A 14,709-nucleotide genomic window follows, 5' to 3' on the forward strand; every position below is an offset into this window, starting at 1 on the left:
GTGTCCGTGTCCGTGTCCGTGTCCGTGTCCGTGTCCGTGTCCGGCGGGCGGGCGGCGTTTGACCGAGCCGCCTCCGTGCTGTTCAGGTACGTGTCGATGCTGGTGGAGCACCGCAGGGTGATTCTGTGCGGCCAGAGCGGCACCGGGAAGACGTACCTGGCGCACCGGCTGGCCGAGTACCTGGTGCGCCGCAGCGGCCGACAACCGTCGCCGCAGGCGGTGGTGACGCTCACCGTGGAGCCGGGCGGCGGCCGCGAGCTGCACCAGTACCTGGCGCACCTGTCGGAGCGCTGCCGGCAGCCGGACGCGGCGCTGCCGCACTGCCTCATCCTGGACAACCTGCACCACGTCCAGGCGCTGGCCGACGTGTTCAACGGCTTCCTGAGCACGGCTCACACCGACCCGCGCTGCCCGTACATCATCGGCACGCTGAGCCAGCCGGCCGGCGCGTCCACACAGCTGCAGCTGCACCACAACTTCCGCTGGGTGTTGTGCGCCAACCACGTGGAGCCGGTGCGCGGCTTCCTGGGCCGGTTCTTGCGGCGCCGGCTGCTGGCCGCCGAGCTGGCCGCCGGAGCGCACCAGCCGCAGCTGCGGGCCGTGTTCGAGTGGGTGCCGCGCGTCTGGCACCAGCTCAACAAGTTCCTGGAGACGCACAGCTCTGCCGACGTCACCATGGGTAGGCGGCCAGCAGCCGGCCCATTCACCCCCGCCCCCGTATTGGTGTTTTGCCAGCCGCAGACGTAAAGGCGTGTCGGCTAGATCCCCCTTGCCGTTCGGCCCGTGATCGAGCTCAGCGGGAAAAAACAAGCGTGCTGCCCGTAGCGAGAGGAAGCCGATGCTACACAATTTTAAGATTCTAGGTCTTTGGTTGACCTTCCAGGTCAGGTCAATGATCCAAAAGTCGGAAAAATCGCGGCCTGTTAGAACTTCATAAAGTATAATTGTTATGGTTTTTCGGGGCGCTGATCAGAAATTGAATGTTAGCTTTGGTCACAGATGATGTCTTCATGCATTTAGGCCAGGTTGAGTCAGGTCAGTTCAACCAGTAGGCGTCCTGCCGGGTATTCAATTCATAGTAGGTGTCAGCCACCAACAAAACTAACATGTTAACGCAGCATGTGAACTGTGAACATAGCTAACATGTTAACATGTTACGAAGGCACCAAAACTACTTCTTGAATGTTCAAATGGATGCTAAATCGAAATCAGCTCCAACAACTGCTCTAGAAACATGTACAACTCGAAAAAGTGAACAAAGGTCATCAATGATCAATGACGTTAACCTGACCTCCACATGACCTTGACACCGACCCTAATGCATTGGACCTACATCATTTCACATGTTTAAACGTTTAACCCGCGCATGACTGGGGTATTTTCCATAACGCGAGTGACTGGGGGTGGGGTGGCTCTACAGAGTCCCCCCCCCTTCTACATACATCAGAAACTACTGAGCCGATCGTCAAAATTCAAACGGCGTCTGATAGCCCTGGACTAAATGTCTAGCGAAAAATAATTTTATTGACCTCGAGGTCACCGATGACGTCACAGATAAGCTAAAAAAAAATAATATTTTGGCTTCTTCGCAATTTCGGCTCTGGCCGCCGGCTCACACACCCGAGCAGGCTCATTTCATATATTCATATATTCATATATTCATTCGACACAATCACAGTTGCCAAAGAATGACCTAGGTGATGTTTGCTATCACGAACATTTAGGTAAAACGATGATGATGACGATAAGTAGCATCCATCTATGCAGGGGCGCAGCCAGGAAAAAATTTCGGAGGGGGCTAGAATTATTGAAGGCGCCAAATTTAGCTCAGGAGGGCTCCAATTCCGGGTCAGGAGAGCACCAATTTCGGCTCAGGAGGACGCTGTCAATGCCGAGCAAGGACGACAAAATGTACACTCGTTTTCCCTTACATGGTCACGCAACCTTATTCCACTCAAACTACGGTTTATTCTAGTTATTCCAGATGAAATCTGCCTTTACATTTACGTATTTCAAACGGAAGCGAGGCGCGGCAGTCTTGCAGGCAAACACAAACGGGCTGCGAATGTCTGCATTACTGGTGTGTTTTTCGACCCCATGCAGGGACGGCGCCACAGGGGGGGGGAAGGGGGCAGCCGCCCCCCCCCCCCCAACTCTGAACACTAGGGCCCTCTTTCAGCCAGCAGGTCAGGCATGGACGGAATACTCTCTGGCTGTGCAGAAAGAAGACTTCTGGGCAGAGCTGTAGAAATGACTTCAGGAGTGGGGAATCAAGCCAAAGGGGGCCCTCAAGGTGCCGCCTCCAAGATAAAACTTACGGGCTTTTGGCCCATGTTCCTGGAAAAGGGCCCAATTTAGCAACAAAAAAGGTGAAAGAAAATCATTTATTTTGTGTCTTGGGTGATTGTGGCCCTGTCCTATCTTCCCAGGCTGTAGAAAAGGCCCGGGCCAGAGGGCCCATACCAGTCATGACAGGGCCCGCAGCGGTGCTGAGATGGCCTTTGGAAGGAGCGCGAGAGCCTGTAAAATGCCTGAGAGGGCCCATACCAGCCGTGACAGGGCCCATATCAGTTCCGAGAGGGCCCACAGCAGGGCCCATAACAGTACTGAGGGGCCACCACAAGTTATGTGAGGGCCCGTACCCTGACATATTACTGAGGGTTATGTCAGTCAATGGCAATCATGGAAGGGCCCCCAGAAGTACTGAGAGGACTGTTGCAATGACTAGGAGGGCCCGCACCATACCTGAGAGGGTCCATACCACTCATGCGAGGGCCTGCAACTGTACTGAGAGGGCCCTTGCAACTTGCAAGAACTGGGAGGGCCCGTATCATGCCTGAGAGGCTCCATACCAGTCATTAGAGGGCCAACAACAGTGCTGAGAGGGCCATTAAAAGGTCTTGTAGGGTCCTTAGATAGTCTGAGAGGGTCCACACCAGGCCCCTAGTAGTATAAAAAGGCCCATATCAAGCCTCTGAGGGTCCCTACCAGTCAAGGAAGGGCCTTTACCGGGCTCCAATGGCCATGCCAAACTGAGGATCTACCGAACTTCAGAAGGCCCGTACCAGGCCTCAGGGGCCCAAACCAGGCTTCCAAAGGACCATATCAGGTCTCAAGGGACCAAGCCAGGTCTCTGAGGCCTCTACTAGGCCTTAGAAAGTTCATAATAGACTTAATGGGGACCTGACAGGTTTCCGAAGGCCCAGACCAGTCCGTAGAGGGCACTTACAAGGCCTCAGAAGGCCAATTTCAGGCCGCATAGACCCTAACAGACCTCGGAAGTCCCGCATCAGGCCACAAAGTGCCTAAAACCAGGCTTCAGAATGTCCATACTAGGCCTAATGGGGCGTAACAGGTCTCCGAATGCCCATTAGAGACCTCAGAGGGCCCATATCCAGTATCGGGGAACATAGGAACTAGGCCTCATAGGGTCCCTATGATATCGAAATCGCCCGCGAGCAGGGCTGCGGAGTCGGAGTCGGAGTCGGAGTCGGAGTCGGAGTCGGTCGTAGTCGACAGTTGTGACCGGAGTCGGAGTCGGAGTCGATTTTAGAAACCCGAGCCGGAGTCGGAGTCACCGAAAATCTGTCGACTCCGCAGCCCTGCTAGGCCTGCGGAGTCTGAGTCGGGAGTTGGAGTCGGTCGGAGTCGACAATTCTGCCCGCAGTCGGAGTCGGAGTCGGAGCTGGTTTTTGAAAGCCGGAGTCGGAGTCGGAGTCGCCGAAAATCCATCGACTCCGCAGCCCTGCCCGCGAGTACGCCGCACTAAACCCTGGCCGCCGGTCAACCTTCGGGGTCAACCGTAGGTACCATACTTGAGAGGGCCCATACCACTCATGCGAGAGCCTTTAGGTCAACCTAAGGGCATTACCCGAGGCGCTGCTCCTGTGTCATGTATGTAGGTAGGGGAGAGTGGGGAAAGATGCTCAGGGTTTTACTATGTCATATATTATTCGAAAATGACGATCGGAAAGCAAAAATTTGGAGTTTCAACGGAAGCGGACATCATTTTTCTCCAAAAATATCACACTTTCGTGCCTGAAATATCATAACTTTTTTTGCTATTAAGCATTTTCCTAAAGAAGTGAAAGGGGGCATCTTACCCCACAGGGTGGGAAAGACGCCCCCTGGCGTTGGGGAAGATGCCCCCTGCACTATAAGTGACATAAATGGGCACGTGAATCGCCTGAATGAATCAGTAGTCCCTTCGAGCCTGCAGTAGACACCAAACGTCATCGCAAGGGCCCTCAAAAGTAGTCGAAAGGGGCTTCAGAGGTCATCGTTAGGGCCATCATAGTCCAGCGCGGCCAAACAAGCCTCCGTGGTGGCGTTCGGAGACCACTGTGGGGCCCTTATAGGTCTTCATGATGCTTGAGGGCCCTCGAGCCCATCGTGGGGACCTCAGATGCCAGCGCGGCCCGTGGAGCCAACGTGGGAGCCCTCAAAGGATGTCGTGAGGGGCCCTGGAGCCAATAATGGGGCCCACAGAGGCCGTCGTGAGGGCTCTCAGAGTCAGATGCCGCCCAAAAATTCGCTGTGTGGGCCGAGAGACCGGCAGGGGGAGCACCCGACCGTACTGGACTCTCAATAGTCCCAAATCGGCTTTTGTCTCTCATCACAAGTATGTAATAAATGATTTGACGGGCTGCTTGAAGGACAGCCTAGTGATTTAGGGGGGCGTCTTTCCCCATCAGGACAGGGGGCATCTTCAAAGGTACCGAAGTAACATTAAATCAGTACAATTTGTAAGCCATAAAACTACACCCTGAAACAAACTGTTTTGGACACAGTACACGCATGTTAATGTATCACGACTATAGCAAGGGACGCAAAAATTATCTACCTTCTTTGAAAGTTACAATGTTTTGACACCAAAATATTTTTTGAAAGCAGCAAATAAAAAACATGCAATCACCAGCCAGCCGTTGCCCAACTGAGCTTCGCAAATTTTTGTGCAGTTAACAAGACAGGCTTCCGCTTTACGCTAAGAACATTAATTTCCAGGTTCGATTCTTTGTTTCGCCGCTAGAGGGGGTCTTTCCCACCCCGGGCATCTTACCCCACTCTCCCCTACCGATGTTTTTGGGTCGGCCCTGTCGAGCCGGGCTCCTGTTTGAGCCACTGTCCGTCCGAGTCACTTTCCAGCCGGGAGGCGGGGCATGATAAACTCGAGCATTGAAAACACGCTTTTGTTCAGAATTTTGGCTGCTCAGGCTGATTCAGGTTGTTAACGGGAATTCGTTGGTCAGGATAGTAAACAGTTTCCAACAAAAAAGGTTATCTATTCATTTTACCACAAGAACAATGTCTTGCCTGTTGTCGAATGGACCCCCTCGGTTTTTCGCGAATTACTCGCGTAAAGAGCGGCTGATTGCGACGAAACTTTCAGGAACCTCGCGTTAACCCTCTCCGGCACAGGGGGGTATGCAACCCCCCTAAGGTTTTTTCGCGAATAACTCGCGTAAAAAGCGGCCGATCGCGACGAAACTTTCAGTACCCTCGCATTGATCAATTTTACACCTACCCTGAAAATTTAATTACCCTGAACCGAATGACTTTTGACCTGTGACCTCTTTTCCGTGACCATGTTTGGCCGAAATCGCGACTCGGCGTATGTCGGCTCGCATGAGCCGCGCGTTTGCAAGCTTTTCGTGGTTTCAAACGTTCAAACATGTGATTTGATGTTGCTCCCATGCATTAGGGTGGGTGTCAAGGTAACCTGAAGGTCAGGTCAGGTCATTGACCTTTGGTGACGTCGGTTCACTTTACATTTACATGTTTTTACATGTTTCTAGGCTAGTTTTTGGAGCTGAATTCGAATTTAGCAGCTATTTGAACATTTGCGAAGTAGTTTTGGTGCCTTCGTAACATGTTACGAAGCTGTCAGAGGCGGATGACAGGTACTACGAATACCCGTCATGACCCCTACCGGTTGACCTGACCTGACCTGACCTGACCCGACCTGACCCGACCTAGTCTAAACGCTTAACGACATCATCTGTGATCAAAACTAACACGATATTCGTGATCAGCACCCCGGAAAACCCCTTAGCAGCCACGATTTACGACTTTCTAACAGGTCCCGATATTCCCGATTTTGGGGTCATTGACCTGACCTGGAAGGTCAACCGATGATCTAGGACCTTAAAATAGGGTATCATTGGCTTCCTCTCGTGACGGGCAACACGCTCGTTTTTTTTCCGCGAAGCTCTAGCTCCATCAGGGGCCAAACGCGAGGGCCCCCCCCCCCTTGTGCCGTCGAAGGGCTCAAAATGGCCCGTGCCGGCGAGGGTTAATTAATTTTACACCTATCCTAAAAATTTCATGACCCTGACCCTAATGGCCTTTGACCTTTGACTTACTTTTGAGACCATGTTTGGCCGGAATCGCGATTTGGCGTAGGGTGAAGTCGTATAAGAGTACGCACTTCGTGGATTTCTTGCTCTCATTTGTTTAATATTTGAAAGAAAGAAATCACAAATATGGAATATTTAAGTTCATTGAATTAGCCATCAACCCATGAGGAAAAGATCCTTCAGCGTAAATGGAAGTGGTCTAAAACTGACGTTTTCTGAACCGCTGCTGTTGCGTACTCTTACCACATGGGGTGTGTATGAGTACGCACACCATGCGGGTGGAGTACGCAAGCATGTGAACACACACCTATGCAGATTGTACTATCCAAATGCCTAACATCAAACTCAGAAGACATTTAATTTAATTATAGTATCCAAGAATAAAAACAAATAAATCTTGCAAATCTATAAATCAAGAAATAATCAAGTCATGTGGTTCTAAAAAAAATGTACAATCAAAAGGGAGAATAACTCGTATTTAGAAGAATTTCGGGTACGCATCTGCCTCACAGTGCACCATTGATGATATACCTACAAAACAAACGTCATTGAGCGATATAGGTATCAATAATTTGATATTTCTGTATATTCGATATAATGTATAATTCTGCGTACTCTTACCCTCATGAACAGTGCGTCCTCTTACCCTACTTGCAATTCGCGCCCTAAACAACCCCGACACATTGTGCAAAACTTCACAAAAAGAATATTGCGCTGCACAATATTTCCCCAGAAAACCTCTCAAGTTTCCCACAACAATCACGAAAATGTACCTTATCTCAACTGCCAATTATCAAAATTATTGTACCATACCATAATAATATCATAACGCTCCAAAATAATATTCATCGCCTTAAACTCAACAGCGTAGCCTTACAACGCCCACGTTCCGTTGGTGACAACCACGCACTGGCGGCTTCATGTCACTTCAAGAACTCGACAAACCCGCGTTGCTAGGCAACCGAAACAGCTGGTGCGTACTCTTATCGCCCGCGTCCTCTTGCCCGCCCTTAAGGTCTAGCTACACTATGCGGGATCCTACGTCCGTGATCTGCGAGTTTGCGGGTTTTGCAGAAAATCGGTACGCAGGTCAAGTTCAGCTGATAGGAAATACACAGGGTCGGCTACACTGGGGTCACGCAGATTCAGTCAAGGAAATCCCGGACGTTCAGTACAGGAAATGCCGGATAGTCAGGACGGTCAGGATGTTCCGTGCCGATATAAAGTTCAGATCTACGAACTTTTTTGCAGAATCTGCGTGATTGCGTGATATGAGACAGATCTTTGTTGGCGCACTTGGTGGCGCACCGTATGAATCCAAGTGACGTAATTAATAATATTTTCTTTAATTTTCATGTGTTTTTGATGTTTTATTAACCAAATAAACTAGTTTTAAATGAAAAAATATAGAAAATAGCAGACTTAAGCGTTTGTTTCGAAACCATTTATTAGTTAATATTATTACGTCAGCATACAATTATTCACGGAAATTCTGGAAAAACGCAGAAACCGATATCAAGGGAGTCTCGCAATCACGGATATGCAGATAACGCACGTAATTTCCTGGACGGTCACGCATAGTGTAGCTCAGCCTTTACCCTATGTCGGCTCGCATCAGCCGCGCGTTTGCAGTCTTTTCGTGGTTTCAAGCGCTCAAACATGGGATATGATGTTGCTCCCATGCATTAGGGTGGGTGTCAAGATCACTGGAAGGTCAGCCGTCAGGTCAGGTCATTGACCTTTGATGACCTCGGTTATCCTTTTTTCGAGTTTTGCATGTCTCTAGGCTAGTTTTTGGAAATGAATTCCAATTTAGCATCCATTTGAACATTTACGAAGTAATTTTGGTGCCTTCGTAACATGTTATGAAGCTGTCAGAGGCGGTTGCCACCTACTTCGAATACCCGGCAAAACCCTTACTAGTTGACCTGACCTGACCTGACCTGACCCGACCTGGCCTAAATGCATGAAGACATCATCTATGATCATAACTAACATGATATTCGTGATCATCACCCCGAAAAAACCATATCAGCCACCTTTACGACGTTCTAACATGTCCCGATTTTCCCGACTTTTGGGTCATTGACCTGACCTGGAAGGTTAGCCGATGACCAGGACCTTAAAATTGGGTATCATCGGCTTCCTCTCGTCACGGGCAGCACGCTCGTTTTTATTTCTGCGAAGGTCTAGCTCGATCAGGGGCGAAACGACAAGGGGGGGGGGGACCAACGGACTCCCGCCCCCTATACGTTCGTGGCTGGAAAAACACCAATACCGGCGAGGGTTAAGAGTGTGTCTTTTAGAAGGTAACGGTTGTGGGAATGATAGGTCAAGGTACAATTAAAGGCTTGCATGGTATTGACGGTATTGACGATATTTCGGAAAGTTTGGGCCCCCATCTTGTTTGGGCCCTTTTTCTGAAAACCTGCCCCCGCAAGGCGAAATCCGTGGCGCCGTCCCTGACCCCATGGCTCAGTTCCTCCGTTCCGTCCTTCGGCTCAAATTCAGGTCTCAAATTCTGGTGTCAAGCGTCGTCTGGCTTACGACCGACCCAAAAAGGACGAAAGTGATAAGTGAATGAGTTGAATGAGAGTGAATAAGATGGAGTGAATAGTTTGCCGGTCGGGCCAGTGGCACTGACGTGCTCGATGGATGTTTGCCGAACTAGATGCAGTGAGCTCAGAATTAAGGCGCTGGAAACGTTGTCATGCCTTTATTTTCCGGAAATTGTTCTATAGAAAATAGTATATATATATATATATATATATATATATATATATATATATATATATATATATATATATATATATATATATATATATATATATATATATATATATATATATATATATATATATATATATATATATATATATATATATATATATATATATATATACTATTTTCGATAGTAGTAAATAGTATAGTATATATATATATATATAATGTTATTTACATCTCTTATTGCATTACGAATGTACGTTGATGTATGCTGTTTGTTTACATCGTTGTGTTACATGTAAGTGTTTGGTATTGACGTCCTACCGTGTATTATTGTGGTATCAAATATCACCCAATAACCATCGCTGGAACCGGTGAGACCGAGCGGCAACAAGCTTTGCTTAGCTGCGGGGTCTCACTTGGCTCCAGCAATAGCAAACTGCTAAAATGACCAGATAATGTATGCATATATTATTTTGCATATTACTCAGAAAATTGTATAAATGTTAAATTCTCTGCATGGCTGGGTCTCCCATGATCACTTTAACCCCTTTTTATTGGGGATTGTAGTGGGGGGTCAGTCAATGACTTATGAGCTCATTGACTACTTTCTATCTTATGATTATACCATGCCTACATCCTCGCTCCCTTCTTGTCTTCTTTTTATTTCTTTTCCATTTCTTAGCTGGGAGTGCCGCGACATTGCTTTTTTTCTCTGGTGTTAACGTAAGGGTACTGTGTGTCGCTGGGTTCGAGGGTGGGGGCACTCCTGGTCACCTATTAATGGGTGGCGGCGTAAAAAAAAATAGTTGTTATTACACGAAGCCAAAATTTTAAACAAGACTTAAACCCGCGCACCGACGGGGGTCTGCGCCAACTTAGAACCGACGGGGGGGGGCGGATGACCGCCCCCCCCGAGATTTCAAGAACGAAGCAAAATAGCGACAAGTGGTAAACGGCATGGGATACGCACGGACAAGGTCTATAATTTTTATACTACAGCTAATGTTTCATAATACTTCTACAGCTTTTATGTCTCATCGCTTTTCTGTATTTGCAAAGCTATAGGTCTGACAGCTCTTCCCGTGAAACCCTTTTTTGGGTCGAAAACAGTAGAACATGACGTCACTCTGACGTCATTTCCGGCCAACCTATCATAGCCTTTGGAAAATTTTTTGGTCACAATGTGTAAAATTGATGTCCGGGAGGGTACTGAAAGTTTGGTGACGATCGGCGGAGCTGTTCTGGAGATATATCGAAAAGTCTTGAGGGGGGGGGGGGTAAAAAATAGCCCCCCCCCCACCAAGGCGCGGATTAAGAATTTATCGAGTCTCGTTTCACAGGAGGGCCGTCAACAATCTTGTCCAATGAAAATCTTGTTCAATCTAGTTGAGTTAAAAATAAAACAAAATTTTAACATTCAGCTCAGGGGTATATGTGGTGCCCGGGACAAAGCACGTAACTGCTTTGATAATTTTGGCTGCATCACCTGACCTTTGATTCAAGCCGGATCTTGTGACACCAAACTAGATTTTCAGGTCAGGTCAGGTTGCTGACCTATGACGTCATAAGTGAACCTCTGCGCGTTCCTGAGATGCCGCAACTTCGCAACGCCCTCAGTCCCAGAGGAGCTTTTACAGAGCCCCTGTTTCGGATGAAACTTACAGTACGGGTATCCTCTAGAGGTCTCAGCTTGTACATCTCGGATTTTTCCTAAAGATCACATGAGGCAGGCGCGGATCCAGTGGGGGTGGGGGGGCGCTGGGGGCCGATGCCCCTTATAGCCTGTCGAAAAATATGCAAAAATGCCGCCCTCCGCCGCCGAAGGTGGCGGAGGGCGGCATTTTTTCGATAGGCGTTCGAGTGCATTTTACGGAAATGAATAATCTCTGGTAGCAACTCTCTGAATTGATATTAAACCCTCAGAGTATGTTACTTCTCTCCCGGAATTTAGAGTGCCGCCCCCTTAAGACGAAGAACCGCCCTTTACAATCACATTGCTGCCCTTTGAAGTAGTAGTGCCGCCCTCGGAATTCGTAATGCCGCCCTCGGAAGTCGTGATGCCGCCCTCGGAAAACTTTTTTAATATAATAGCAAAAAAATCCAAATAGCTTTTCGATTATAAAAAAACGGAATATATGTGATAGTCCCTACCATTTCTATTCACATACCAAATCTTAGATCGATACCTCTTTTTTGGCCAAGTTATAGCGAAAAACTGTTCAAAATTGATGACGTCAAATTTTCAAACTCAATTTTTTGGCATTTCTAGACCAAGTAGCGCAAAACAAAGACCACCATTAGACTCGCCGTGGCGAGCTGCATCGAATCGCTATACGTTTTATGCAGAAATAGCCACTTGAAATTTGACCTATCTCTGCTGGACGCATTCTTTTTTATATTGTGCTCAAATTTCATTCGTCGTTCTAAAATAATAGCACGTTTTACTTGCCAACGCATATGCTTACAGACAGCAATGTCTGACGGAGCGTTAGAACGCCGAGCAATTCGCAACTGAGCCGTCGTAGAACGGATGAGGTGTCTGGTGGCAGAGGAAACACCAAATCCAGTACACTGATAACGCGTTAGATCTTAACCTAAACTTATCTTAGGTTTAAGATAAGTTTCTCCTTATCTCCTTTACATGGGGTAGACACCTTTACTGCTTGGGCGCGTTACACAGTGGCGCGTTACACAGTGGGTGCGCCACTGCTTGGGTGATTGTCTTGCGGTAATTTTTGTAGGGTAGCTGCAACAAGATAAGTTTAGGTTATGTTATGCAAGAAAGTGAAGTTAAAGTACCGCGGTGCTCAGGGGCCTCCTAAAAATGCCCGAGCGGGAGGGGCCGGGCTCCGAGATCCCCCCCCCCCTTGGGTGCGCCACTGCCTCTGAAGAGGTGTTTGTGCACGCGTGTCATCTGGTGCTGGCTGTGTCGCCAGGTCCGCGGCTGCTGCTCAACTGTCCCACGGACCTCACCGCCTCTCAAGTGTGGTTCCAAGGCGTGTGGAACTACTCGATCGTACCCTACCTGGTGGAGACGGTGCGTGACGGTCTACTGATCTACGGCCGTCGCGCCAGCTGGCACGACCCCACCCAGTTCGTACTGGACACGTACCCGTGGCCGCGCGCCGCGGCGCATGCCGGCGCCGACTCTCTGACCCGAGTGCGGCCGGAGGACGTGGGCTACGGGACGGCGGCGGCGGCGGCGGCGGCGGCGGCGGCCAGCGCGGAGCCGGCCGACGTCGAGCGGCGGCCGCTCGCCGACACCGACCCACTGCTGAGCATGCTGCGCAGCCTGCAGGAGGCGGCCGGCTACAGCGCGCACAGCGGCCGGCCCAGCAGCGCTGCCACCACGCCCGAGCGGCCGCCAGAGCCGCCGGCCGGCCGGCGCGCCGCCGGCCAGGCCACACTCTGAGCTCTAGGCTAGTCACCCCACACCTCGCCGACTTGGTTTCCCCTACTATGTATGTGTGCTTTTGACATGGAGGTGACCAGTGTAGTGGTGGTTGGTGGAGACCTGTGTCTGCGTGCGGACAGCCGTGTAACAAACTGTCTATATAGCGATGTGGGTACGACCCGTGCGTAGTTGAAACCAAAAATACAGGGACGGGCTGAGGGCGCAGCGGCGCAGCCAGCGTGGCGTGGCGGAGCATTTATGAAGGTACGACCGTGTTTTCTTTTTACGTTGACTTTTGCATGTCGCGGATGGAGGTTGACGCTACTCGGGGGGGGGGGGGGCGGGCAGTTTTATATATTGCTCCCCAGGGTGTGCTTTAGAGTTTGTTGTGGGGGCACTTTTATACATGGTTCTTCATTGTGCTCTGGTGTGCTCTATTATCTATAGAGTGTGCTCCGCTGGGGCTCCATTGTGGTGTGTCGATGGGAGGGCTGTGATGAGGCGGCCTCGAAAATGAATCGAAAATCATCGTAAGCGGGGTAGTTTTGTCTCAAGCATGAGTAACGATCTGCTTTTGTAATTGGACCGTTGAGTGAATCCACTTTTGTTATGAGCGAGCGAGCGACCGTCGTGGCACATGCCACGTGAAAAGTCGAGTGTTCAAGTTGTTCTGCTTAGGTAGTGATTTTGAAAGGCCCCTATCTCACCTACCGCTGGGGCCACTTGCGGTATTTTTTGTAGGGTTGTTGCATCCCTTATTTTCAAAGCATCGAAGAGCTTTTAGAGGTCGGCATGGGACCTTCGGGAGGGGCCCCTCCCGTGTGTTCCACTGCTAACACCTAAGTTAGATTCGCACTTTACTTTTTTGCACCTAATTTAGGAGGCAGTGCACGCATTTCAGTAATAGTGCTGGCGATATCGTCAGTACGGCAAAGTGCATTCCACAGTGCAGCCTGTTTTGACGTAGTGCAAGTAAACGTGGCCCAGGGCCCAATCTTATAAACGCCGTGAAATGGATATGGCAGCATTCTAAGGCTGGATATATAGGACGCAATCTTATAAAACTCTGTGAAATCGAAAACACGGCACGCTCTTTACGGCATTGGTAGCGGCCGGTTTTGAGGATGCTGCAGAATGATTTTAAACCGTGAGCAGCTGTGCACATCTCAAAACACCGACAATCATCAGCTGTTTGCGGTTTCAGCGGCGTCCATTTCACGCCAGAAATTGTGGCGTACTTTGACGAGCTTCTGAGACAGTTCAAATGATTTAAAATAAATTCCATGTTTTTATGATATAAGTATGCAATATTTTACATTATGATATTTTAAAGATTAAAACATACTCCACATCAGGTATTGACGAAGTGTCATTTCTAATCTTCCTCAGGTAAATGATAGTAATTCGTATTCGTTTCGGGCTACACTGAGGTAAACAATTGTTAACCTCAGTGTAGCCCGAAACGAATACGAATACTCCACATATTAACTCATGATTTATTATAATGATGCTTATTATACAGACAACGATCAATTTCAAAATATGTATTTCCAGGAACTAAATCCACACTAAGGCTGGAGACTTCCACACGCGGGTAAGTCGCGTGTAAGTGGTTTGCGGGTAAGTTGGCGTTTATCTCGCGTTTAAGTCGGCGGGTAACTTTGCCCGGAGACTTCCATCTGCGGGTAAATAGTTTGTTCGCTAAGTTAGCGAACGAACTTACACGCGAGCCGCCCCATGTATTAAGTTCGCGGGTATCTTTTCGGTGGTGCTTTTTTTCCTTAGGTGGTTTTGAAAGTTTATTTCTGTGCAAATTTTATGTTCAAGTGATAGACAATAGTGCAATCATCTAGTTCTGGCTTTTTCAGCCAGTTCGGCCTAGCCGTTCGGACGCTAAGATTAGACGAATTTGAGGTCACCTTTTCATAGTACTGAGGTCAGTTTTACCAACAGAAAAATAGCCGCCTGCCGGAATTTTTCGCCTAAAGGTCGCCGTCCACTGCACATTGGCATCCGCCGAAAGTAAGCGCGTAAGGCCGCGTTCCCACTACGGCCGTTCAACATCGTAAATTGCAAGAACGGGAGAAAACGGACGAGATCGTTGATCTAGAGACTTTTCTAAAAAAGTTGAACACTTCCCTAGATCTGGTATACGGGGCAAGATGGGGAAACATCGTGAGACATCGGCAAACGGCTTGGACAAAGCCGGTTGAGAGGAGCGATGATGAAGGA

At 49.0% G+C, this 14,709-nt stretch overlaps 1 protein-coding gene across 2 annotated transcripts in view; it reads left to right on the forward strand.

Moving 5' to 3' along the window:
- Nucleotides 1–13,074, forward strand: part of LOC122388483 (neuron navigator 3-like) — a 326,891-nt gene extending 313,817 nt beyond the window's left edge. For both annotated transcript variants that reach the window (XM_043379619.1, XM_043379620.1), the window contains exons 23-24: nt 87–679; nt 12,020–13,074. In XM_043379619.1, coding sequence (XP_043235554.1) covers nt 87–679; nt 12,020–12,495 — 1,069 coding nt within the window. In that variant the 3' untranslated portion in view covers nt 12,496–13,074. The remainder of the gene's footprint in view (nt 1–86; nt 680–12,019) is intronic.
- The last annotated feature ends 1,635 nt before the right edge of the window (nt 13,075–14,709 follow it).

Source organism: Amphibalanus amphitrite, unplaced genomic scaffold, assembly GCF_019059575.1.
Source record: "Amphibalanus amphitrite isolate SeventyFive unplaced genomic scaffold, NRLGWU_Aamphi_draft 000324F_arrow, whole genome shotgun sequence".
Taxonomy (NCBI): domain Eukaryota; kingdom Metazoa; phylum Arthropoda; class Thecostraca; order Balanomorpha; family Balanidae; genus Amphibalanus; species Amphibalanus amphitrite.